The following is a 23,880-nucleotide window of genomic DNA, read 5'->3' on the forward strand; positions in this document are numbered from 1 at the left end:
TGATATGGTGTCTCAGGGTGAGGAAGGATCTATACTTCTACTAACAATCTGTATCCCAATAAAAAGTTCTGCCATCGACTTAGCATGTGTTTTAGATTTCCGATACTTATGTATATTGAGTTTGACACCCCTGCTTTAGAGAGAAGAGAACATTAGGAAAGAAAGGTGGGTTCATCAGCCTTCTGTTTCTTCATTTCATCATGGTGCATTTTCCATGCATATGGAGCTAGATCTACCACTGCAGCCATCTAGATGGATATGCACTTCTATACGCTCCTATTTCCCGGCTTTCCAAAGAGATAGCATTTCCATACAGAGGTGTGGATTACAGAATATATATAACATTAAGCTACTTTGATACTACAACCTGATGTCAGGCTTTTTAAATGAGATAAGATAGCAAGGGCACAGAGTACAGTAACAAGGCAAAGTGATCTGGATAATAGGTAAGGAATCCAAGCAGGTGATAATGATCACTCTATACTGGCATAAAGGTTAAAAGGTGTGAGCAGTGTGAAATAAAGATTTCTAACTGCTGAAAAAATCTCTTAAGAAATAAATCTCCTAAACTTCAGATCCCCTCCCTTCACTTGCCTTTTTATCCTAGGATAAAAAAGTGTGTGTATATATATTGTGAGGAGTTAACTTCAAAAGCACTGCAGAGAGGTATTTAGCACAAAAGCTTATATATTAGGGTTCTGCCTACTTTTATTTGTTAGAGATTTGATGCATCAAATCTATAATTATACAACAGGGATGTGGTGCGATTCAAAGATCTTTCTCCCAATTGTAAGATTTCATCCTTTCTACTTTTGTTTCAAACACAGAAAATAAACATACCCCCAGTTTGTCCACACAGGATGCACTCCTCCTGGCTAGGTTTGAAAAGCTTTTGGAGCTTTCCTCATGTCAGCTTGTTACTTTATAAGGGTCCATGGACACATTCAGCCCCAATCTCTCCCATCAAGCTAAAGCTAAATGGGTTTGGGAATCTTCCTCACCCTTCTCTTGAGGATTTCCAGTTAAACCAGCATGGTGCATGTTTTGAAAATGCCCTAGATCAAGAACTTTTTACCTAAAGAAACATGCTGGCTTCACCTTACGTGTGTACTTAGGAGACTATGGAGCCACCTCTCCCATCCATTACTTTTTCGGAAAACATAAAGGGTTTTACAAACATAATGTCACAATATTTATGTATTTGATTTTTACAGTTTATAGTGGTGGATTATTTGTACTGTGTGCCTTGGGCTGTTTTGAAACTATGAGATCGTCTGCCAATTTAAGAGGATCAGGTCTGGATCATTATACAAAGACAATTGTGTTTTGCCTATTTGCATAAATTGTAAAGAATATCTGAAAGTTTTGGAACAGTTTTTGATCACACACATTCACACCTGCAAACTAAGACAATCTTTCAGCTCTGATCTTTTAGTTATGATGTTTTGCACACATAATATATACTGCCTGGTCAAAAAAAAGTCACACCCTAAAACTTAATTGGCCCACCTTTAGCTTTCATTACAGAATGTATTTGCCATGGTACTGTTTCAATAAGTATATGCAATGTCATTATTTCACAACAGTTTATGCAATGTCACAACATTTCTATCTAGAATTCCATTCTTGTTTCACTAGGATCTAAGATGAATTTCACTAAAATGTAATGATGATGGAAGAGTTGGATCGCTGAGTAAAGTCATTTCCATAGATTCTCAAGGTCTGGAATCTACGGTGGCCAATACATCTCCCCTAGTCTATGTATCTGTTTTAAAATGTTATTAAATAGTGTCTGTGATTTCCATATATTCCATTTATCAATTAGTTTGTTGCAGGATCTAATAGATTTTATTTGGCAGATATTTTTGTATAGGTTTATATTATATTTTCAGAGGTTTTTGTATATACTGTTCTTTTATTCTGTGCTCCTTTTTCCCTCCTAGCAACACCATCTCTTGCAGCTCAATAAATAAAGGTGCTATTGTAGAGTTATTAAATATTAACTATTCATATATTATTGTACCTGGTGCCTTTTTTCCCCTTCAGTTGTCACAGAGTTTAGATAAAACACCCTGGGACCTATACAGCCTTGATTTGTTGACATACTTGCTGGAGCCAGCATTACAGAAAATCAATCAGAATAATTTTTTTTATTGCTTTTCTAACCAGCTAAAAAGGTCAGCATACCATACAAAGCCGACTCACAGCTTGGTGCGATGTAACTGGGCTGATCATTCTTTTAGCTAGATTTGTTTACCCTTTTTGGTTTACCTGTGGGGTGGTAGATAGCAGACGTGACATGGATATTTAGATTAGCACAAAATGGCACCAACAAAAAAGTCAAAAATAGAATGTAGGTGTGACTATTTTATAAACAACTTGATTGAGAAATGTTGTATTTAAGCTGCTACAAAGGTGTAGTTATCATTTAAACATCCCAAAGCAAAGTGATTCTGGACAAGAGAGGACTGAAAAAAACGAAGGTCAAAAAAACCATTTGGCAGATAAAGCATTTTATAAAAAGACATGAAAGGACAAGTGCACACAGTCAGCACTCCATCTATTTACAAAGGAATGTATTAACACAAATCAAATGTAATGATGCTTCCAGCCAGCCTCGGCTTTAGCAAAAAATATCTAGTCCACTTCCTTCTATAAATACCCTCCCCAAATCAAGGGAAGAACATCAAGAAGACATGGGCTTGATTATCAATGCCTGGGAAACATGTCAAGATTTATTATAATTAACAAATAAACAATACATACTAATTACTGTGTTGTATGTTATGGTTTTACTTTGTTCTGAAATGAAAAACTGTTTTTTTTTTCTTTTGGGAGGGGGATCCTGCCAAAGATTAGGATTGGTTGAAACATGTCAGCAAGGAATTCCCTTGTTTTATCTTGTTATGTGCTAATAAACAATTTGTAAGTGGACGGAGTGCTGGCTTTGTGTTTTATGCACTTTGGGAGGAGTGCTGCTGAGCACCATCTGCTGCTGGAATATTTTTGGCTTAGGTGAGCTGATCAAGAGTTGTTTGATTAGAAAAGGTGCTTGGTATGTCAGTGCTTATTGTGTTATGTCATGATTAATGCATTCAGTTGCTGAGTTACTAAGCAATCTACTTTTTTATCAATAATTCTAGGTATTCTTTGTAGAGGGATCATAATCTCATACCATACTAGGCAACAGTTTAGGTCAGTGCTGGGCCTAGAATACCAGACAATAAGTATTACATATCCTTGTGTGCAGTCTCTTTAATCACTCCAACAGGATTTAAACTGTTTGCAAAAAAGAAAAGAGATTCACAGGTGTGATTGTTCTGCTTTCAATGCAAAAGGTAGTTTATTGGTTCAGGATACATTCATTTAGGAAGGGTTGTGGTCACCAGAAATTGTGACACACTTAAAGATTATGCTGTTAATAAATCTTTAGTGGTTGTTAGTTGCAGTGTACATTTTTTTGCCAACTCCTCATACCAAAATAAGTTAATGCTACTGACAAACTAGTTGATCTCCTCCACTACAACCTCTGCTTTTAGTACTTTCAAATAGTTTTCTTTTTTTTTTAAACAGGTGGAAGAATAAAATATTTAAAAGCGACTGGTCCTCTTTGATGCTAGAGGCGGTAAGATACGCAGTCCATAATCCAGGTGTTTCCCAACATTCCAACTGAAAACACAAGTGGTTTTAGAGGACTTCAAAAGTTTCCAGGAAATGAAAAAGAGACCATAAGTGTCGCTAAGCCTGATTCATCTAGCAACAGAAGCACTCAAAGTGGATCTATGGGCAAAATATTAAAAATTATAACAGAAATGTAATATACAATATGGTAATGGAATTATTATGAACAGCTTTTGCTTTCCGCCATTAGTTCTACTATCATGTCAGGAGATACATTATTTTTACACTTTCTGTAACAGGGTGACAACAAGGTTTGTTCTGCAGTGAAATCAGCCTGCAGAATGGCACCCTGTAGACAGAGTAGTTTTAAATGGCCATCTAATTTTAAAAGTAAATTAAATAAAAGACAAACAAATGAAAGTCTATTGCTTTTAAAGCAAATACATATGAATGAATGGAGACCCTAATAAGCACCTATCAGTGTTAAATGTCCTGACCCATGGTAACTGAAACTATTGATGGATAGCTTGGCTATTTAAATAAATTTAAGGATTTGCTATGTTATAGGGGACTTCTAAAAGCTAAGTGTCATAGCAGTACCATGGAAAATCTACCTTTTGCCTAGAATTCGTCCTGAAATAGAGCAGTACACTTCCTGTCCTATAAGGGTGTTTAGGTACGCATGTGCCGGCAGCCCCATAGCTGTATATCTACAATGTGAGATGTAAGGCACTGCTGTCTGTAAGTGTTAGGCTATGTACACATGTACAATAATTGTCGTTGGAAAGGATCCTTCACAATCCTTTCCAAGGACACGCTACACAATGCATGAACGAGCTCTGCACATTTAGCACCATTCTGCTCTATGGAGAGGAGAGGGGGGAGAACACGGGAGAGGCACCCTGCTGCGCTCTCCCCATTTCAGTTGCATCAGGATCGCTCATCATCCATCGCCAGAACGGTCGTTTAGGACAATGGACGACAAGCACTGTACACACGCCAGATTCTCGTCCGATATCAGCCCTGAGCCGATTATCAGACGAGAACCATTGCACGTGTGTACATAGCCCAAGTCTCAGTTGACCTGTAGTGAGATTTATTGATGTCCTTGCTGTGCTTCTCACTGTTCTCCTTGCTGGAGGCTCTGACACAGGAAAGCAATTCCCTGCCTCTACAAAGATGGTTCCTCCACAAAGTAATAATAAAAATATTAAAATAATTGCAAAAGATTCAGGTTTCAGGAGACCATGGTCAATACTGGTGACCTTTGCCCTATGGTGCACTTTTTGGGCCCAACGTGCAGAGCTCAATTCTTTAAATCAAGTCCAAAAAGCTGTTGATGCTGTTACCAGAGGGCATCATATATGTATTTTTGTACTTTGCCTAAAATTCTAATTCAAGGCATGCTAAAGTCTTTCAAGCACATGTTGTGATAGAGGTCACTTTAGCTCCCTTTATGTGTCACTGCAGCTTGATGAATGAGACCCAATATTCTATTATAACATCATAGTAGAATCATCAAATCAACCTAACATTTAACTCTACTTAGCAAATGACATCTAAGTTAAAAGACCTCAACATGATCTCCAGTTCCAGTGGAAAATACTAAAATACAACTTTTCAAAACTGTTCAGTCTCTTGTGGCTGGTGGGAACATGAAAAATTGCATATCAGGATGTTCATTTGTATTCCTCTGAGTGTGATATTTCATGGAAGCATATGTGGTGCAAATCTTCTGATCATTAACATCATGCAAACCTCAGATCACAGTGCGCATACTATCAAAGCTGATTGGTGCATCGTGTCTTCTGCACAACGCTGCTTTGAAGGCACAGTAACAAAATATTTATGTGGAAAATTGCACACATCCATAGCAGTGTGCTCATACTTGTATATCTGAGCAGCCTAAATGTGACTGGTACGTCTATTGCACAATGACTCACCAGCATAACTATGAGGGAAGTCTTATTCCCTTCAGGCCCTATCAACAAACATTTCTGGAACAGCAGCACATTGCATATTTTAGACAGGCTTAAATGATCATATTGCATTGATGACAGTTTATGGTGTTGGGTCAGTGAATTAGATTTGTGTCAGGATCATAAACGCAGGCTTTACATTTTCAAAGATCATGTCGATTTTTCAACCATTATGAGCTTATCATTGAGACCTTAATCAACCATGTTCATCCCATGCATAGGAGTAAGTCACTGACACACTGGAAGAAGTCTGCATGTAGTCTTTACATGCAGATACTAAAGTTCTGGTCTTGCGTTCACAAGGAACTAAACTACTTTCCTAAAAGTTCTACAAGATGCCCTGAGAAACTCAGAGTAGTATGGTATACATAGGGGACCAAGTTGCCCCAGCCATTTCCTGATTGTTAATCATGTTTTTTATTGTTCTCTGTGGTTTGCACGGAAGATAAAAAGTCTGTAATGAGCTTGGCTGTTTTTCTGGGTCTTTCCATCACAACTGAGTGGCCGCAGTTCTCCAGGATCTCCACCTGGCTGCCAGGTATGGCATTGGACAAGACGTCTGCTCCAGAAACATCCAGCACCTGTGAAAGTAGAAAACCACAGGAAGTGTTGTTTATGTATGAGCTAGGAATAACAAATAAGGACTGCAAAAGTGCAGAGACTTGTTGTTGTTATTGTTGTAGAACTTAGAACTAGTTTGGGATGCTTTAGAGTTTAAGAACATGGGGGGATATTATAATTTTTACAGTGCACTAAGAACTAACACACTACACAGCCAGGAATGAAATTCATTCCGTGTATATATATTTTTATATTACCTACAAATAAGACCTACCTGGTCCTGTCGTCCCCAGATAATCTGGGCCGGAACTGTAATTTTGTTCATCTTTTCTTGAAGAATGTGACGTGATTTCTCATCAACCAAATCTAAAAACACTAAACGGAATATTGTTTGATAACAGTCATCATTAATAACCTAACCACAGTATCAAAGTATGCTCACACTTAAAGCAAATCTTGTGGGAGATTTATGGTATGATTTCTGCAAAAATTAAATATTTGGAGCAGCTCCTCAGATTAGTTAATCCACCCAACAATTAAAAACAGACAGGAAATCACACCTGTCCTAAAATACTAAATTGAAAAAACATCTTGATATTTATTTAATATGTTCGAAACAACTGCGACACAATGGCGCCACATCAAATTTCTCTCTATAATACCCCTATATACCAAAGTGGAAGGCAAACATTACTTAACATTTTCCAAATTTCAATAAAATTATAATGTATTTGAGCATTAAAAAGCTATTTTACAAAAAATATAAACATACAAACAGCAGTCTCAATTTTCAGCACGTTTCGCAGATTCTGCTTCTTCAGAATCTAAAGGATGGGCATCAAAAATCAAATGATAAATCTCATTGATTTGTATTCCTGAGTTACAGCTAGGGCGATCCACCAAAAACTCTCCCTAAATTGCCCTAGCTGTAAATTGGAAATACAAAAGAATATTCCAGCATATAGAGAAACAAACTTGGAAGATGTGGGTTTGATAATGGGATACACTGGATAAATGTACCTTGTCTAACCTTCCTACAATACAAATAAAGAAAAGCTTAGGACTGGCCACACATACCACTGCTCATCTAGCTCCATTAGGAAAGTTATTTAAAGAAGATCACATGGCAGCAAATACCTGAAGTGTTTTAAGTGGATTTATTTAATTTTTTTATGCCAGTCTAATAAGGCCTGAAGAATATGCAAAATTGAGACGGATTACATACTGTTTGTATATTTATATATTTGTAAAAAGACAAATGATAACGTATAAAGACAAATGATATATCTAACTTTTTAATGTTCAATTAAATTATAAATGTATTGAAATTTTGGAAAATTTTAATTATTGGAAAGCTGCCTTTAAAATCCACTTTGATATATGGAGGTTTTTTAAAAAACAGGTTGGCCTAAAAAAATAACAGTTTGGTTGTGTCTTATGTCTCCCAACCTACACTTTATAAAATGCAAAATTAATTCAGATGCTGTCTCAATTCTCTGCCAAAAAAACTATTATTCAACGTACTTTACAACATAATAAAATATCCATAATTCCTAGTTGTATATAAAACATGTATACTACATTTGTAATATAAAAGGTTGGTTTGGATGGGTCAGAAGAGATGAGAACAAATGAGATTAAGATCTAACTCTTTCTGACTTATTTATTAAAGCATTTTTAAGGAGAAGGGTTGACCTCCTATCATTTTACTGTCTGCTCTCTGGCTTTCTTAGTTCTCATTTGAAGTATCAATGCCCTGATACAGTAATGTTCTAATCTCCTATGGTAGATAGACTGATGTCACTTACACTTTCTGTAAAATTCATTGTGAGGAATGCGAACATCGATGAGTCCTTGTAGCACCTATGAATAACAACGTTTAGTTTGGATTAAAAATTAAACATATGTTACAATCAATATTTTCAATTTTAGTAGAATTATGGAATGCTATTAAATAATGTGTTGTAGTTGCATTGCATTATAATTGCATAGGAACTGAGCCTGCCACTGAAGTTCGAAACCATCTTTTGATGGTTTAGAAACAATGCTGAACTGCTCCTGAATGCTGCCCCACTCATATAGGCGGTGCCTTCTTGCATTACAATGGGATGAGAAGATGATGAGGGGCTTGGCTACCAGCATTGTCACTGTTTATTACCAAGCCTGAAGATTGTCAATCAGCACCTGTCCACACCTAGCCATGCTTACTGCTTCTGATACTGAAACTTCCTACTGTGAGCATCAGTGGAACATAACAAACAAAAATGTTTTACTAATAACTGGAAAAGTTTTACTCTATGAATGAAATTTTGTATACATGACTGGGTTAACTAGTGAACACCAAGTATGCTGCTCTAGTCTTATGAAAACGGGAAACGTAAAAGGGGATGTATCCCACCAGCCACAGGAAACATCTTTCTTTATCTTTCTGTCCTATAAATGTACTTATAAATTTTATATGTAGTATAGGAATTTAACATACAACATAGAAAAGTTTAGGATGAAGAATAAATCCACATTTTCTAATTACAATATGCATCCGTCCTACCAAGATAGACGTGACAGTTAACTTTTAAGGCTAAAGCTACAGCCACAAAAATGGTTTTGACTGTCAATCTCACTGCTACCCACTGCCATCTGTGCTCTGCGATTTTAAGACAAGGCTGAAAATAGCTCAGATTATGGTGTATTATGAAATGCACATTGGCTCAGGATACCCGAAATGTGAGATATTCAAGTATCAGCAGCAGGTCTGAAATAAATGCAAAGTGGTAAAATCTAACAAACTATATTATTTTCTGGGTCTGTAAAATAGAATGCTTAGAAAGCTATCTTGACATGGGGCCCTGTGATGAGTCTTATTTATTAATGTGACTAATATTGCAAATCAACTAATCAGATTCAGATCTAGAAAATCATACTTTTAAAGCAGAAGGGTTAATCCAATCACACACTCAATTATTGTCATTGGAAATGATCTTTTAAGGCTGAAAGACAAATGAACGAGCAATGTACATACAGTCCCGTTCTATTCTATGGAAAGGGGAGAACAAGAGAGCAGCACCCTGCTGCGCTTTCCTCCCTTCACTTCTATTGCGGTCATTCATTGTCTGTCGTTCATGGATCCAACAGAACAGATCCATGAACGATATCAGACATCATGTACATATCAGATTCTCAACAGAGACGAGCCTGACAACTTGTATCAGTTGACAATCATCTGACATGTCTACGTAGCCAAAGTGAAGCCAAGTGTAATGTGTCTTGTGCAATCAGCACCACTTACCTGAGGTGGAATCTTAAAGCGGACATAAGAGCAGAGTTTCATCATCTGCTCCATTTCTTCTGCAGTGGATGGAATTAGAGGGATTTTTGGATTTTCATCTCCAGATTCTTTTAAGTCCTGCAGGTGCTTAAGAAATTTGCTTTCAGTCGGATACTGTAAACCTGATTAGTGGAGAGGCAAAACAAAAAAATGTAAATCCTAAGTAAAAAAAAAAAAATCATACTTCTTCAATTATATTCATAACTATTTTTTAATATGTTTATTTAAAGCTGACTATACATATTAAAGCTGACTATACATATTAAAGCTATTGCTAGCTTTAGAGACTTGCCTATTTTATCCAGTTGGGTCATCAACCTGCTGGGCTAGTGCAGATAAAAAAATGCCTACCCATTACTCTGTGCTTAAACAGGCAATTGGTAGGCACCAGAACATGGAGTCACAGTCACACGTGGTGGCCATTGGTGCTTAATAGGCACACTCATGGGGTATATTTATATGGTATTTTGCTGCAGCAGGATGAGGGGGGTAGATAGGAATGGGGAAGGTAAACTAAAGTCACCAGAAGGTAAACAGTAAGAAAATAAAAAAGTTAAAAAATTATCCATATACTGTATTTCAAAATCTAAAAAAATGTATAAATTTGGTAATAAAATGATAATTATATTTGTAAACATTTTAAAGTTGGGTGATATTCTTCCTATGAACCATTTACCATTTGCCATTTGCCTATGAATGCAAAGGGAAATTCATATAATTGTACTAATGAGACAAAAACCTATAGAGATACCTTACATAATAAAAAAAAATTATTGTTCCATTCCTGAAGTCAAAACTACTGTTATTTACCTGCAGGACAAATGAGGGTCACACTGCAGATGTCTTTTGGATACTGAGCAGCATATACGCCAGCCACACACCCACCCATTGATGTACCAACAAGATGGAAAGGCCTCTTGTTCAAATTTATGCTCTCAACAAACTGTCAAGAAAGAAAATCTGTTACCTAAAATGTGACATTAACTATTTGCAAAGTAGCTTTTCTTGTAATAATTTTAGGTTATTAAACTTTAACATTTTACAACAACATCATTTTAGGCATGTCATTGGAAAAGACAGAAAAGTGTTATAAGGTACAAAAGAAGGGTAACCAACATGGATCATCAAAAGCAGATTTAGAAATAGACACAAATCAGTACAAAGAGGGGGCAAAGCAGAAGCGGATCTGTGAATAGGGGAAATAAAAAAGAGTGAGAATTGGTGATGAACCAAGAGGAAAAAAGGAGAGGCAACTGATAATGGGCTAGAAGTAAGAAATTAAAGATAGAGAAGAAGCTTATCATAGGAAGGAAGGCAGAGTGGGAGCAAACGAGGGACCAGGGGAAACAAATATAGACAGAAAAACAGCTGGGGAAGAGAAGGGAGATAGCAGGGGAGCTTTTTATTTACTAGTGGAAAAAGAAAGAAGGCAGAGTAGGTGCTGATCATGGATAACGGGGAAGACGGAGGTGGCAGAGCGAAAGTTGATTATGGTTTGGGGAAATCAGATGAGACAGAATAGGAGCTGGTCATGGATGGATAGGGAGGGGGAGAGGAGGAAAATGGAGGCAATGTAGATCATGGATGTGGGAAAGGAGACAGAAGTAAGAGTAAAAGCCATCCATGGACCAGGAAGAAGGGCAAGTTTTGACTAATCATGGACTGCTAAGGGGAAAGAAGAGGCAGAGAAGGATCTGATGGAGGCTTCTAATTTTAATAAAGAATAAAAAAATATAGTTCAAGTGCTCCTAAGACATGCATTTTTATTACCCTTTAAAGCATTTACATTTTCTGAGAAACTCCTAATTTTTTTCTTACAATGTAATCTGGCAAAGAGTAATACCCGTTAAATATCATGGATGTGGTTTACATACCTCTGGCTGACAACTCTAGGTGCTTTAAAGTGCACCTCTCAGTTTCAATTAAGCTAGACATGGATATTACGGTGTGATCGGTTATACGGGTGCTATCTGACAACTAAGGTTTGTTTTTTTTTGAAAATCACATAGATATATTTTTGTGCTTGAAGTTTCTAGGAGCTGCAAAGTGGTGCTTAGAAACTTAAAAAAAATTGATCCAAAGTTCTAAATGCTCAGAGTTTTGGTTATTAACAAAATAAAAATATGGGCAAACATGGGGAGTTAATAAGTATTGTCACCACTAGACAAAATGAATGCCACAATAAAAAAAATAAAGTACTGATATGAGATAACTCATTTGTATTGTTTAAAATAATTTTAGATGGTATTGGATAGGTGTATGAGTTAATAACATTTTCAGGTAATTAGGTTACAATGACAATACATTCGCAGAAGGGATAACAATCATAACACAGATTTAGGAGGATGTGTTTTATTAGTTATTGAATTTTGCCTGAGCCTTTTGATTCCTTCTGGTAAGTGAAAGATGAAGCAGATGGAATGTAATCATCTTAGACGCAGCATGACAGAGAAGATTTTAATCTGAAAAGAATTAGGGAGCAGTAGCAGATCTCTACAAGAGAATGTGACATGTGTTTATCAGCAAGAGCAATTTATCAGAGTGCTGTTAATGTGATTGTGTTGTGAGTCCGCACATCAAATTTACATTTACAAAATACTTTTATGGAACAGTTACTTAGTTGTGTTGAGCAGGGATTCAAGGTTAAACGAAGCTTAGGCCCTTGGCTGTCCTCAGTTTTTATACATACCATCAAATGATATTTTTTTTAGAAAGTCAGAAAATAATTTAGGGTGGGAGAACTGCTGAGGGCCACTTGATAAAGAAGAGTGATGATCTTTACATAAATAGCTAGTGAGCCCTGTATAAGCAATGGCTGCACTCATCTTCAGTATTAGTCTAAGAACATTTTCATTAAGTACAGAAAACACTTAAAAAACATTATTTAATATTTTCCTGAGCATTAATTTTGGCATATTTACAGCATTCCTAATTGTATAATATATATTTGATTTATTAGTGCAGCCTTGCTGTGTGGAAGCTGGCTTTGGAAGTGGAAAGAAGCAAAATTCCTAAATGGCAGACAGCAAACAGTTTTATTGTCAGTGCTAGTAATAATGTTCCCAGAACAAATATTACAGAACAGACAAATACAGAACATTGACATACATGACTTAGAAAAATTATATACCTGGTGTATTCGTTTCACCTGCCCACTGATTGAGAAGTCATCTAAAGGTGAGCGTGTGGTTCCCTCATGACCAGGTAAGTCAACACAAATCAGATGAAAGTTCTTAGGAAGGAACTGCAAATAAAAAAAAACATAAATCAGCTATCAGTAAGAGAGACAGCATTATTATTTAATTATTCATTTTAAACAATTACCTTACTTAATTATTAATTTTAAACAATTACCATAAACTTAAAGTTTGATTACTCCCTAATATCTATGGTCCTAAGTACCATTATGGTAAATAAAGGTTCAGTTTTGCTCCATCTTTTGCACTCAGGTTTTCAATCACCTGAATTATTATAGAACTATAGGTCAATTAATATTACAATGAATAAGACTGAAATAATTCTTTCTCACCTTGGCAATAGCCAGCCACATGTCCTTATGGGCAGAGAATCCATGTAACATGAGGATAGATGGTTTGGGCCCCGGTCTACCTCGGCATGTGTAGCAGAATCTGTAGTTTCCGTAGTTTGCATATTTTACCTGCATCCCCAAGGCCCTGCGCCAGTACCTGAAGGAAATAGTGTATATCAATGCTGGAATTCAGTTACACAATTCAATATAATCAAATTTATTGCAAGACTAAGCTATGATAAAGCTAAGGCCTATGGTTGTGCTATGACCATGTCAAATCATGTACAGAGATAAACACAATAGTTAGATTGTATAATTTGGAGAAATATGGATTTTGGTTAGCACCTAACTTCTAGAAACCCAAAAGTTTCATGGCTTGACCCCCTTGAATATTTGTCTTTTGCTAGGATCATGGGCATGGTGCTAGGCACAAAATATCTCTAAATGTTTACAGAAAGAAACAGGTACAGTAAAAACATCAGCTTACTGGAGTGCTGTTTGACCAAGGGTGCATTTCTATTCTGGACTGTTAGCTTTGGGGTGGCAATACTTTTTATGCAAGATAAGCAGAAGGGTGAAAGCTCTACATTAATATTGCCTCTCTGAAAATGTTAAAGCTGACCTAAACTGAAAAAACACCAGGAGGTAGTACTATTTGACATGCAATGTCTAACTATCTCCTGCTGTCTTTTTGTTTTTGCTCTAAACTACACAGTGCATGCGCATGGCACAGAGCTTAGAGCTTGGCTCTGTGTGGTGTCTCCACACACGAAGGAAGGTGCCTGAGATAATGTTACTTCTGGGCATTAGCGAGGGGGATCGTGTCTCCGTGGAAGTCCAGCATGGAGTCGCTAGTGAAGAAGGTGGCACCAATCCCTGCAGCAATGACAGGTCGTGGACTATTCTTCTTGCTGGAGGTCGTAACAAGCAAATCCCTGTCTCTCCTGAGATGGCACCTCCATAGAAAGACAGTGCAGAACAAGGCATGTTAAATGGGAATGATCAGTTTTAGGAGACTACAGGTAATACAGTGAACTAGTCCTTTGCTGTCTGCATTTTTGGGAACAGCTTTCAGGGTTCAGCTACTCTTTAAGGGCTTAGCTAAAGAAAAACGTAGGGTCTTGGATAAATGGGGTTAATTCTAAAGAGAACTGGTCACCAATGCACATTTGTGATAATCTCAATCACCATACCACCACACACTCCAGGCAACATAAGCTAAAACTCTGCAATACAATGGGTACATTTACTTTTACACATTTATTAGTACAGCTATTTTAATGAAAGCCTTACCAATAATAGATCTTGATAAGAGCAGCGGGCCACAGGAAGAAGGAAGTCACAAAAGCCAAAATCGGGATCAGCAAAGTACCTCCAGCTATGAGAAACATATTCAGTGCATCCAGGTCCATGATCCTTGTGGTCAGAGCTTGAAAGAAAAGACAGGATCCAGAATTTAGTGCACATCACTTATTCTGCTTACCATACATCTTCATACAAAGCCTTGGCACAAATCTCTATAATTCCATATGCATGATATAAATGGGCGGACAATATAAGAATCATTAACAGCAAATTTTCCAGCATTAAAAAAAACAACAAATTATCCACAATAAAAGATTTCTTTTTACGTGCCTTCCCCTAGGAACATTAATTTCCAATAGTTATGTATTTTTATTAGTTATGATTAAGCAAGAAATTTTTTCATTCTAAATACAATTTACATCAATTTCTGCGGCTGAACGTAATTAAAATTCTTTGTGCTGCTTCATTGGAGTGTTCCCTAATCCGTGCTTATATTAGAAACCTCCAGAAATCACTGTTGTCGTCACTGTAAATTCTATTTAATATTACTACCAAAGTATTTACTAACCCTAATAAAGGGGGATTTTGTTGGACACCTGAAACACGTTGGCTATATTTTTGTTGTTGGGTGATTCAAGGTTCTATTACGTAGTCAACCCTTAGGCTGCATACACCTAATTAGGGTTAGGATCCTTCACGATCTTTTCCAACATCAAAAGGCCGCACAATGCATGAACGAGTGCTGCTCTATGGAGATTATGATCATTCATCAAACGTGGATCCACCGGAAGTGTGTTGGAACGACAGACAACGAGCGCTGTACACATACCAGATCCTCGTCCGATATCAGCCCTGAGAGGATTATCAGATGAGAATCATCTGACATGTGTACGTAGCCTAAGTTAGGCAATTGTTTATGTGGGGGGGGCCTCACTACAGTCATTGTGCATTGAAGATGCCATACACTTATTCCTGATATTGAAGTCTAAGGGCTTCAGATAAGCAGTGGTACAGTGGAACCAGTATCTGAATATTTTACATCTGGTGGCATACAAAAAAACTAATTTATATTTCTACTGTATGACCATCCCAAAATACCAATTTCCATTCAATGTAGTTAAAGGCTCAATCCATTCACAAGTAATATTTTAGGAATACATACAGCCTGACAGGCACCTGGCTTTCTTTTACGTCTTGAAAACTCCAGCTGTGAGATCCCCATGCCAAAATTCCTGCTCTGTTCCTGTCCATCTGGGTGTTTTAGTTGTTCCCCCCACGTTTGCATATCTTGGCTTTTCCTACTGAGTTTTCTATGATATAAAATAGCTAAAAACACCCAATGGAAAGAGTGGAAGCCCCTCAGAGTAGCCACAGATGTACAGATGTAGGAAATACAGAGAGTACAATCCATGACATATAAAGTGTCAGTTTGTTTTTTGGCTCTGCGGTGTCTACCATGTCACAATGCAAAGCTGAAACAATGCACAAAAAGCCTTTACTATTGCAGCATAGAGAGCACCGAGCTCTCAACACTTCTATGTAGTTCTTTATAAAGGCTGTGTATTATGTGGATACAGTATTGTACAGAATCATTAATCCTTGGCTAAAGCATTGCTTAATGTAATCAGTGAACTGCTACATGCAACAGCACTCTTCATGTAATTCCCTTTATGTGTGAGCTGTATGGGCAATTTTTCTCAATTTCAATCTCTTGACACCGAGAGATTTATCCATTTGCCAGCACTCACTTTTTAGACTGCAGCAACTTACTAGCAATTTATCACTTAACAAATGGGACACAATGATCCTTATGAAGTCGGTTACACATGTAACATTAAGGAGTGATCAGTCCCACATGACTGCACAGCTCCAATTGTGTCTATACAGGTAGTCCCCGGGTTACATACGAGATAGGGACTGTAAGTTTGTTCTTAAGTTGAATTTGTATGTAAGTCGGAGCAAGCTGTGCTTTGATATGCAAAATGAAACAACTGCAGAGTTTGTCTTGGTCATTAGGAGTTACATTAGGTTGCAGAAAAGCTCATCACCCACAACCTCAGCTGTGTTTAGCAAAAGGTTTCTTCTGCAAGTCATGCAAACTGCCCCCTTCCCCCCTTCAACCCTCTGTTCTGCACACGAACGAGCAGGGAAGCCCGTTTGTATCTAGGTGTCGTCCATATGTCAGATGTCCTTAACTCAAGGACTACCTGTATTGGTCACTACATAATGCTAGTTATGCAAGTTGTACTTTTCAAATGCTCAGGCATGTGCAGAAAGAGCAGCCAAGAGCTTCCAGGGATGCTTGACATAGGTATCCCGGGAGGCTCTGCGCTCACATTCATTCTTCAGAACAAGTATATTGTTTTAATAAATGCAATTAAGACAGATGTTTGTCTCAACATAATATTAGGCAGTGTGGTGTCAGTTACTGAAAAAAAATCCTTATTATGAGGTAATCACAAAGCAAAAAAACAAAGCAAAAAAAAAACACTTTATGGAGCCTAGACATTCTGGAGCAAGCTGTGCTTTCATATGTGAAAACTGCAGAGTTTGTCTTGGTCATCAAAGAGTTACAAGAGGCTGCAGAATAGCTCACACTTCTGCAAGTCATGCGAGCCGCCCTACCATAAAGCCTCTGTCCTGCACACTAACAAAAAGGAAAGCCCCGTTGGTATCTAGGAGTTGTCCGTATGTCGGATGTCCTTAACCCGGGCACTACCTGTACACTCCTATAGCACTCCTATAGCATACTGGTCTCGGCAAATAACCCCTGAAGCACAATAGCCGAAACATATCGGGCTTAGAGACCTCTGTTACTCCATCTCCAGACTAAACTAGGAATGAATTTGTTTAGTAAGACTGTGAACTCTGTAACTCTGTAAATTGATACTGAATTAACACTACAGTTCCACAAAATATATATAATACCCATTTGTTCTATTTATTTGATGTATCAGCCTGATTTATTAATATTATTACGTTGTGTTTAAACTTACACTACAACTATATGACAAAACTCATTCATCTGCCCAAATAAAACTCCTCTCTATACTTTTCTCCTAACATGTTTAGATTTCACTGAAACAAATGTCTCCATTGGAAGATTTTCCCTCACTTTCCCTTTTCTGGTGACAGCAAACTCCTTTATTTTTATTCCCAGTGATCACAATGATAGTGAGAATGAATCTCCCTTATGAGGAACACTGCAGGTAATACTTCCGGAATTAATAAAATAAAATTGGCTTAAGGTACCTCTCTCGCCCAGATACCTCAGCACCAAACAAGAGGCACATCTATTATCATTTACGTAAATAAAAAATATAATATAAAAAGAAATTCCTGTGTGGATTCAAAGTACTCTGTAATCAATAAAAACAGAAATCTCATGAATGAGTTTAAAACAAGACAGATGAGTTTTGAGGACCACAGTTATTCATCAATACCATATCCACTGTGACATACTCCACCTATTCTGTGATCACTATGATCAATGATCGTATGGACTGTGATCAATGTTCCCACAACATAACCCGATCAATATAACATCTCCAATGCAGAAGAAAAAGATCCCATCCCACAGTATATACCTGTATTGTGCCAATACCACAAATCCAATGTAGCTATAGAGAGGAACTAATAAACCATAAGGGTCTAATAACACTGATGAGTAAATATGAAGGTAAGTGCCCAGCCCATAACGCTGTATATGACCCCTTTATAGCTGCACTGTGTGTATGGAGCTTGCCGCAGTCGGTCCCATTCTGTCAGCAGTTTTCTTAGTATAATCAGCAATATTCAGGTTAGCAGAGCTGCAAATCTCACGGTCTTACAGTGTAACTCAAGCAAACAGCAATCGTCTGCTCTTCCAGGATTTCCCCTCCGGCTTTCTGTATTCCTCCCGCACTGAGAGCGCTCAGCAAGGATAATGCAGTGCTGGAGAATGCAGCCCGGATGGCACTATTACTCAGCCCTGACCTCTCACATACTGAACCACCTTTGCTCATTGCATAGCTGATAATGAAAGAACTCTAACAAGATAAACTTAATGGCTCAGAAATTTCTAGTAACTTTGTTAACTCTTTTGTCGAACTATGAACTGCAAGTTGTACTTTTCAGGAAATTAGATTGCCATCGCTGTCATTCTCTACTCTGATAAGGCAGTTCCGGTACCTCTATCAGAAAGCATAACCAGGTCCCAGACCTGCACTTCAGTCATAGTAATGGTACACATTTGTATAATGAAGTTACTGATATGTAATAATATACTACACAACAGTATATAAATATATATTATCATTAAAGTGTACCTATACCCAAAACCTAATTTATGTTTTGGATAGAATGGGGAAATATGTTAATGCTTTCTTAAAAATGCTTTCTTAACCTCTCTTGTTGCCCTGGGGAGACATTTGTACCAGACAGGAAGTGTGGGAAAATAACAGAAAGTTGACAAAGGCAATAGGCAATGGCATTGGCCTATGGGCCCAAATGGGAATTTGGACATGGGCCCCCTTTCCATAAGCCACTCTGCACTACGGCTGATCTACTCTTCCAGCTACAGATCTATGGACTCCAGCACAATTTTTTTTACAGGACCCCTACTATCTCTAAGACAAGCTCCTTCGTGTCAGGAACCCATCCTTACAACACCTCTTTACATCAGAGTTTTCCTATTCACATTAGGAGCCCCCTTAATATCAGAGTCCACCCTTTACATAAGAGCTCACCCTTTCTATAGGGTCTCCCCTTTGAAATCAGACATCTGGACCCCACCTTTCACATAAGTGTCTCCCCTTTACATCAGACACCACCCCCCTCTTCCCGTATATCACAGTCCTTTACATTAGGAGCCTCTGTTTACATCCCACCTTTACATTAGGGCCCCACAATTACATTAGGACCCCCGTCCTTTACTTCAGAATTCTACGTGCACATTAGGAGCCCCCCACACCTCCATTAGCTCGTGCCCTAAGCAGCTCACCTAAAAGTTTAACTTCTAAATGGAGGTGATCTTCTCCACCTGTCTTCCTTTCTGGAGCTCAGGAAAGACCAAGAAGAGAAAGCCAATAGTGGATGATCGGCTAGATAGTGATCATGAGAAGGGCCCCTACGAGCCTTTTAAAGTAAGGGGCAAGACCTCCACAATGTCTGTCCCTATGCCATTCTTCAATTCCTCTACCTAACTTTACTTCTGTAGCTTTTAGAGAGCTTTCCTCTTCCCGGTCAGCTTATCAAAAGGTGAGAAGTAAGGGAGAGCTCCAGTTGACCAGCATACAACTTCCAGGCGTAAAGAGCTATGTCAGAAACAAGAATGTCAAAGTTCCTCCTTCTTTGGCAGATCCAGGATCACTTACTAGACATCCAGCTTGGATTTGTAACTGTGGGGGACTCTATAGCAGAGGTCGCCAACCGGCGGTCCATGGAACATCAGAGGTTCCGCGAGGTCCGTCCACTCTGCCATCGCAGGCTCTGACCTGCTTGCTAAACATTCTGGGGGGACAGCAGCGCAGGGCTGTGGGCACAACTTTTGTTGAGTGGGCAGGTCTGGCATCATGATGTCACTCCATGAGAGGTTTCTTCCCTTTAGAGTAACACACAGCTTCCCGCTCATGTATGATCCAGGTTCCGTAGATTTAGTGGTCCATGAGGTCGGAACGGTTGGCAACCACTGCCCTATACTGACTACAAGCATGAGGTGGATCAGAATGGCCTTCATTAGCTATTGGTTAAAATATCAGTCCAACAGAAATAAGAGGAACTTTGTGGATGTGTTTTGGTTAATTTCTACCCCTGCATTGCCTTGCTACCACTAAAGCCATGTTAGATTTTTCACCGACCCATAAGGTGCTTTGGGAGGTCAGGGCAGAACCAGGACCAACTTCCTCAGGGCAATCCAAAGAAGATGAAAAAGTTAGGAGAAATTCTGAACTGAACACTGCCCTCAGAACAAGCTTTTGTAATGGCGTTTGAGTCTTGTTGGGAAGCCTTACAATCAGTAACTAAGCATGCACTGGTGAACGGGCACTACATCTAATGGCAATATATCACATGCACAATAGTATAAATGGGACACAAGGTATCACATGGGAACATCCACATGACTTAAGCTTGATTTTCTTACCATGATTATAATCACGTTTACATCTCTGGCACCGTTCTGCAAGAACATATTTAGCCAAATTTCAGCTAAACACGAGATATGCGTATAAAACATAAATGAGGTATTCTCTATATATGAGTACATAAAGTTGAAACTACGAATTAGAATTAGCATTCCATAACCCCCTACTCTAAAACACTCAGATTTAAAGGGACAGGTGGCACTAAGAGCAAATCAGGCACTTTACAAGAACATGCGAAGGCAGTAAACATACTGACAAAAATAAAAGAGAACTATTAATTATTATTATTATATGTTGACCTCATTAGAGTGTTGCTGCGTTTTCATTGGCAGCATAGAATGATCTTTTTTTCTGTTTAATCTATTCTCATGAATGTAGTTTGATGGTGTATTAACATGCTAGACCTAAATTTTGGAAAACTTACTTGTCCCTGACAGGTTTGCATTAGGGGAGGAAATGGGAGGCCTGACTTTTGCAATGATGGAACTTTTAGACATGGGGGAAAGAGGTTCAAGAAATGTACTTAGTATGGGGTCCAGAAGTTTCTGATGGCGGTGCTGTTGAGGACAATTTCATCCAGTGTTGGAATCAGAACCTACACATGGATACTGAGATCCAACAGGTGAGCGGGCTGGTAGGAGAGCCAGTGGAAAAAAAGTTGGTGCTCATGCTACTCCCTGATCTAAGGCGACCTAACAAACAAAAAACACAGCAACATGGCTGATAATAAGGAGACTTCTGTGTGTATAGTGCACGATTCTCTACATGCTGTAACGATATGATAAGATGGTAATAATACATTCAAAAAATAATGTACACACACTAGATACAATCGTTTGAACCATGCGGGAAGTGACGCGTACCAGAGAAAGTGTATCACAGAACTATCTACGCTCACTAAGGACCGTACACACAATAGACAGCAAACGATCGTCGCCCAATCAGATCTGCAGACGGACGTTCGTTTCCAGCGACATTCCTCGTTCAACAATTATCAGATGAATGCTCGTTTGTCATTCGTTCCCAACAATAATTATTGCATGTGTGTGTGTAGCCTAAGTCTGAAGAGAAAGGTGAGAGATTTGCCTTAGATTCCATGTACTGGAAGGCTTCTCTTTCGGGTGGCCCTTGCATGATATCTGTATGTACCCCCTAAGGAGTCTTTCTAAGTCCTTGGCCCCTGAAGTACCCAGGGCTGCGGTCTGTACCCATCATCTAAGTAAATACTTGTCTGGTATTCTTCCTTAGCCATGGAGACAAGCATCAGTGCAAGAAACAGGAAAGGGAAGGCACCATCCTAAAAACTGATTGTCCACATCCAGTATCAATCCATGTCCCCTACACACAACTGCATCAGAGGGGCGGCGGAGTGGAAGACCTGGCAAGTCTTGGCCGAGACTGTAAGAAATGGGCCCACCAGCAAAGTGTGGGTAGAAGACAGATTATGAGAGACATTGCTGAGCTGGGGGGCTATAGGGTTGGGTTGGCTGTATCTGCATTCAGACCTCTCTGGGTAACGCCTGTAATACTAAACATTCAGGAAAGAACTGAATTCCAATGAATGGAAACAGCAGACCAGGGGAGCTCAGATTCGGGTGAGATGCTCTTTCTGACTTGTTGCAGCTTCTAATGCACATTGTAGGAAGCTCACAGTGTGCAGTGGAATCAGAATCATCCATATCAGTCCAGAGGAGCTGTTACAAATGTTCAAGACTAAATGAAAGCTCAGCTTATCAATTGTTCCGTGACTCTCTCTAATTTCTGGGCCCCAGACTAGGTAAACTTCCTGGGCCCCCCTCCTCAATGTTCCAGAAAAGCTCTTTTGATTAGGGCCTGGTACAGAAGTAACCCTTTTTTCTGCTGTGATATCGGCTCTGTCTGTTACACAAGCAGGGTGATCTAAAGTGGTCTAAAAACTTCCACTTCCATTCATTACCCATGTGTTCCTAGCTGTACAAATGCCCGAGTTGCCTGAACACCATTCCTGGCTGGACACACTATACCACCAACACTTTACAGGTAGTCCCTGGTAATGTACCTGTTCCGACTTACATACAAATTCAACTTAAGAACAAACCTATAGTCCCTATCTCGTATGTAACCCAGGGACTACCTGTACCTATTTTGAATGTACTAACTTTATTGTAACCTAACAATGCACAATCAATTCCCCTACTTGGCAAATGACGCTCTTAGTTCATCATTCCTATGTTCAGATAACGACTGGTGGAATTTTACAGAATTCTTCCAACCTCAGTATTGATTCTGAATTAATTCTGACAGCAAATCTCAGCTAAGAATGCACAGGGGACACATCAGCCCCTGTAAGATTACCAATACACATCATACATGATAATCAATACATTCATAATAATAATAATCAGTTTCCTGGCCATTGATCACCCACTGGCATAGTGCCAGGGTACAGGGCAGGAAGAACTTGTCACAATGGGAGACATTTCTGGGTGACAACTGATGTGACACTGATCAGCAGATAATGATGGTGGCATGATGACAGCTCCATTCATTCTCCCTGGCACAGGGGTGGCATGGTGGGGGATGGTGGTGGGGGATGCCAGGGACACACAACACACAAAGTGTCACAACAATGACATGGGATACAATGTAACACACATCAGGCTCACCGGATACAGGAAACAGGGCAGAGAGAGGAGGGGGGGGGGGTCTCACCTACCCCGACCCCTTCCTCCTGGGGTAGGGGGGTAAATCCTCCGATCGGTCCCGGGATCTCACTGCAGGAATGACACCCGGAACTGCCGCACTCTCCTTAAAGGCATCGAAGTGCAGCAGTGTGCCGACTGAAATTACTGCGAGCCGCCGCTAGATGGCAGTCACTGCGCTCCAACAGCAGAGCCGCCTACAGGCATAGTGTAGCGCTGTCGGTGTAGTCACGTTGTATGGATTGCATATAAAGTTCTAATGTAAATCTGACTGAAAAATATCCTCAATAGTTACATTAAAATGGATAGATACATTCAGAACAAAAATAGGTCTCCATTGATAGGATTTTTCAAAACTTTCTGTACATTTTATTAAATAGGGGACATAAACTGAGAGAAGAGCTGGCCAAAATACTGAGACAGAAAAAAAATTACTAATATTATTATTAATATTATTAATAATAATAAATAACAGTATTTATATAGCACCAATATAATACACAGCGCTGTACTTTGAATAGGGGTTGCAAATGACAGAGACAGTGAAACATAATGACACAAATAAATTATATATATAAAACATGCAATTATAAAAAATAATTGGGTTCCCCAAAAAATTGGCCTTTAACTATATAAATAAGATATGACTATGGTAGGGACATTAGATTGTGAGCACCTTTGAGGGACAGTTAGTGTCATGACTATGGACTTTGTACAGTGCTGCGTAATATGATGGCGCTATATAAATACTGTGTAA

General features: G+C 38.7%; 1 protein-coding gene across 4 annotated transcripts; it reads right to left on the reverse strand.

The window, feature by feature from the left end:
- Positions 1-3,312: 3,312 nt before the first annotated feature.
- ABHD6 (abhydrolase domain containing 6, acylglycerol lipase) lies at positions 3,313-23,284 on the reverse strand. 4 transcript variants are annotated; one of them, XM_072420883.1, is made up of 9 exons: positions 23,088-23,284; positions 14,309-14,444; positions 13,016-13,172; positions 12,617-12,730; positions 10,297-10,429; positions 9,448-9,608; positions 7,970-8,024; positions 6,436-6,536; positions 3,313-6,181 (listed from the first exon to the last, which is right to left on the reverse strand). In XM_072420883.1, the coding sequence occupies exons 2-9, from the start codon at positions 14,425-14,427 to the stop codon at positions 6,005-6,007; spliced, it is 1,017 nt and encodes a 338-aa protein (XP_072276984.1). In that variant the 5' UTR covers positions 14,428-14,444; positions 23,088-23,284; the 3' UTR covers positions 3,313-6,004. The 4 variants fall into 4 exon arrangements, with proteins under 4 accessions (XP_072276984.1, XP_072276986.1, XP_072276987.1 ...); XM_072420885.1 differs by having other exon boundaries at positions 23,138-23,265; XM_072420886.1 differs by having other exon boundaries at positions 23,134-23,265.
- Positions 23,285-23,880: the final 596 nt, after the last annotated feature.

The sequence above is a fragment of the Pyxicephalus adspersus genome, chromosome 8 (genome assembly GCF_032062135.1).
Source record: "Pyxicephalus adspersus chromosome 8, UCB_Pads_2.0, whole genome shotgun sequence".
Taxonomy (NCBI): Eukaryota; Metazoa; Chordata; class Amphibia; order Anura; family Pyxicephalidae; genus Pyxicephalus; species Pyxicephalus adspersus.

Excerpts from the sequence above, each read along its gene's own strand:
- ABHD6 (XM_072420883.1), bottom strand. The coding sequence starts at position 14,427 with ATGGACCTGGATGCACTGAATATGTTTCTCATAGCTGGAGGTACTTTG. Across the intron at positions 8,025-9,447 it reads GCTTTAAGATTCCACCTCAG|GTGCTACAAGGACTCATCGA; the intron begins GTAAGTGGTGCT and ends TGTTATTCATAG. Across the intron at positions 6,537-7,969 it reads CAATGAATTTTACAGAAAGT|TGTTTTTAGATTTGGTTGAT; the intron begins GTAAGTGACATC and ends TATTCCGTTTAG.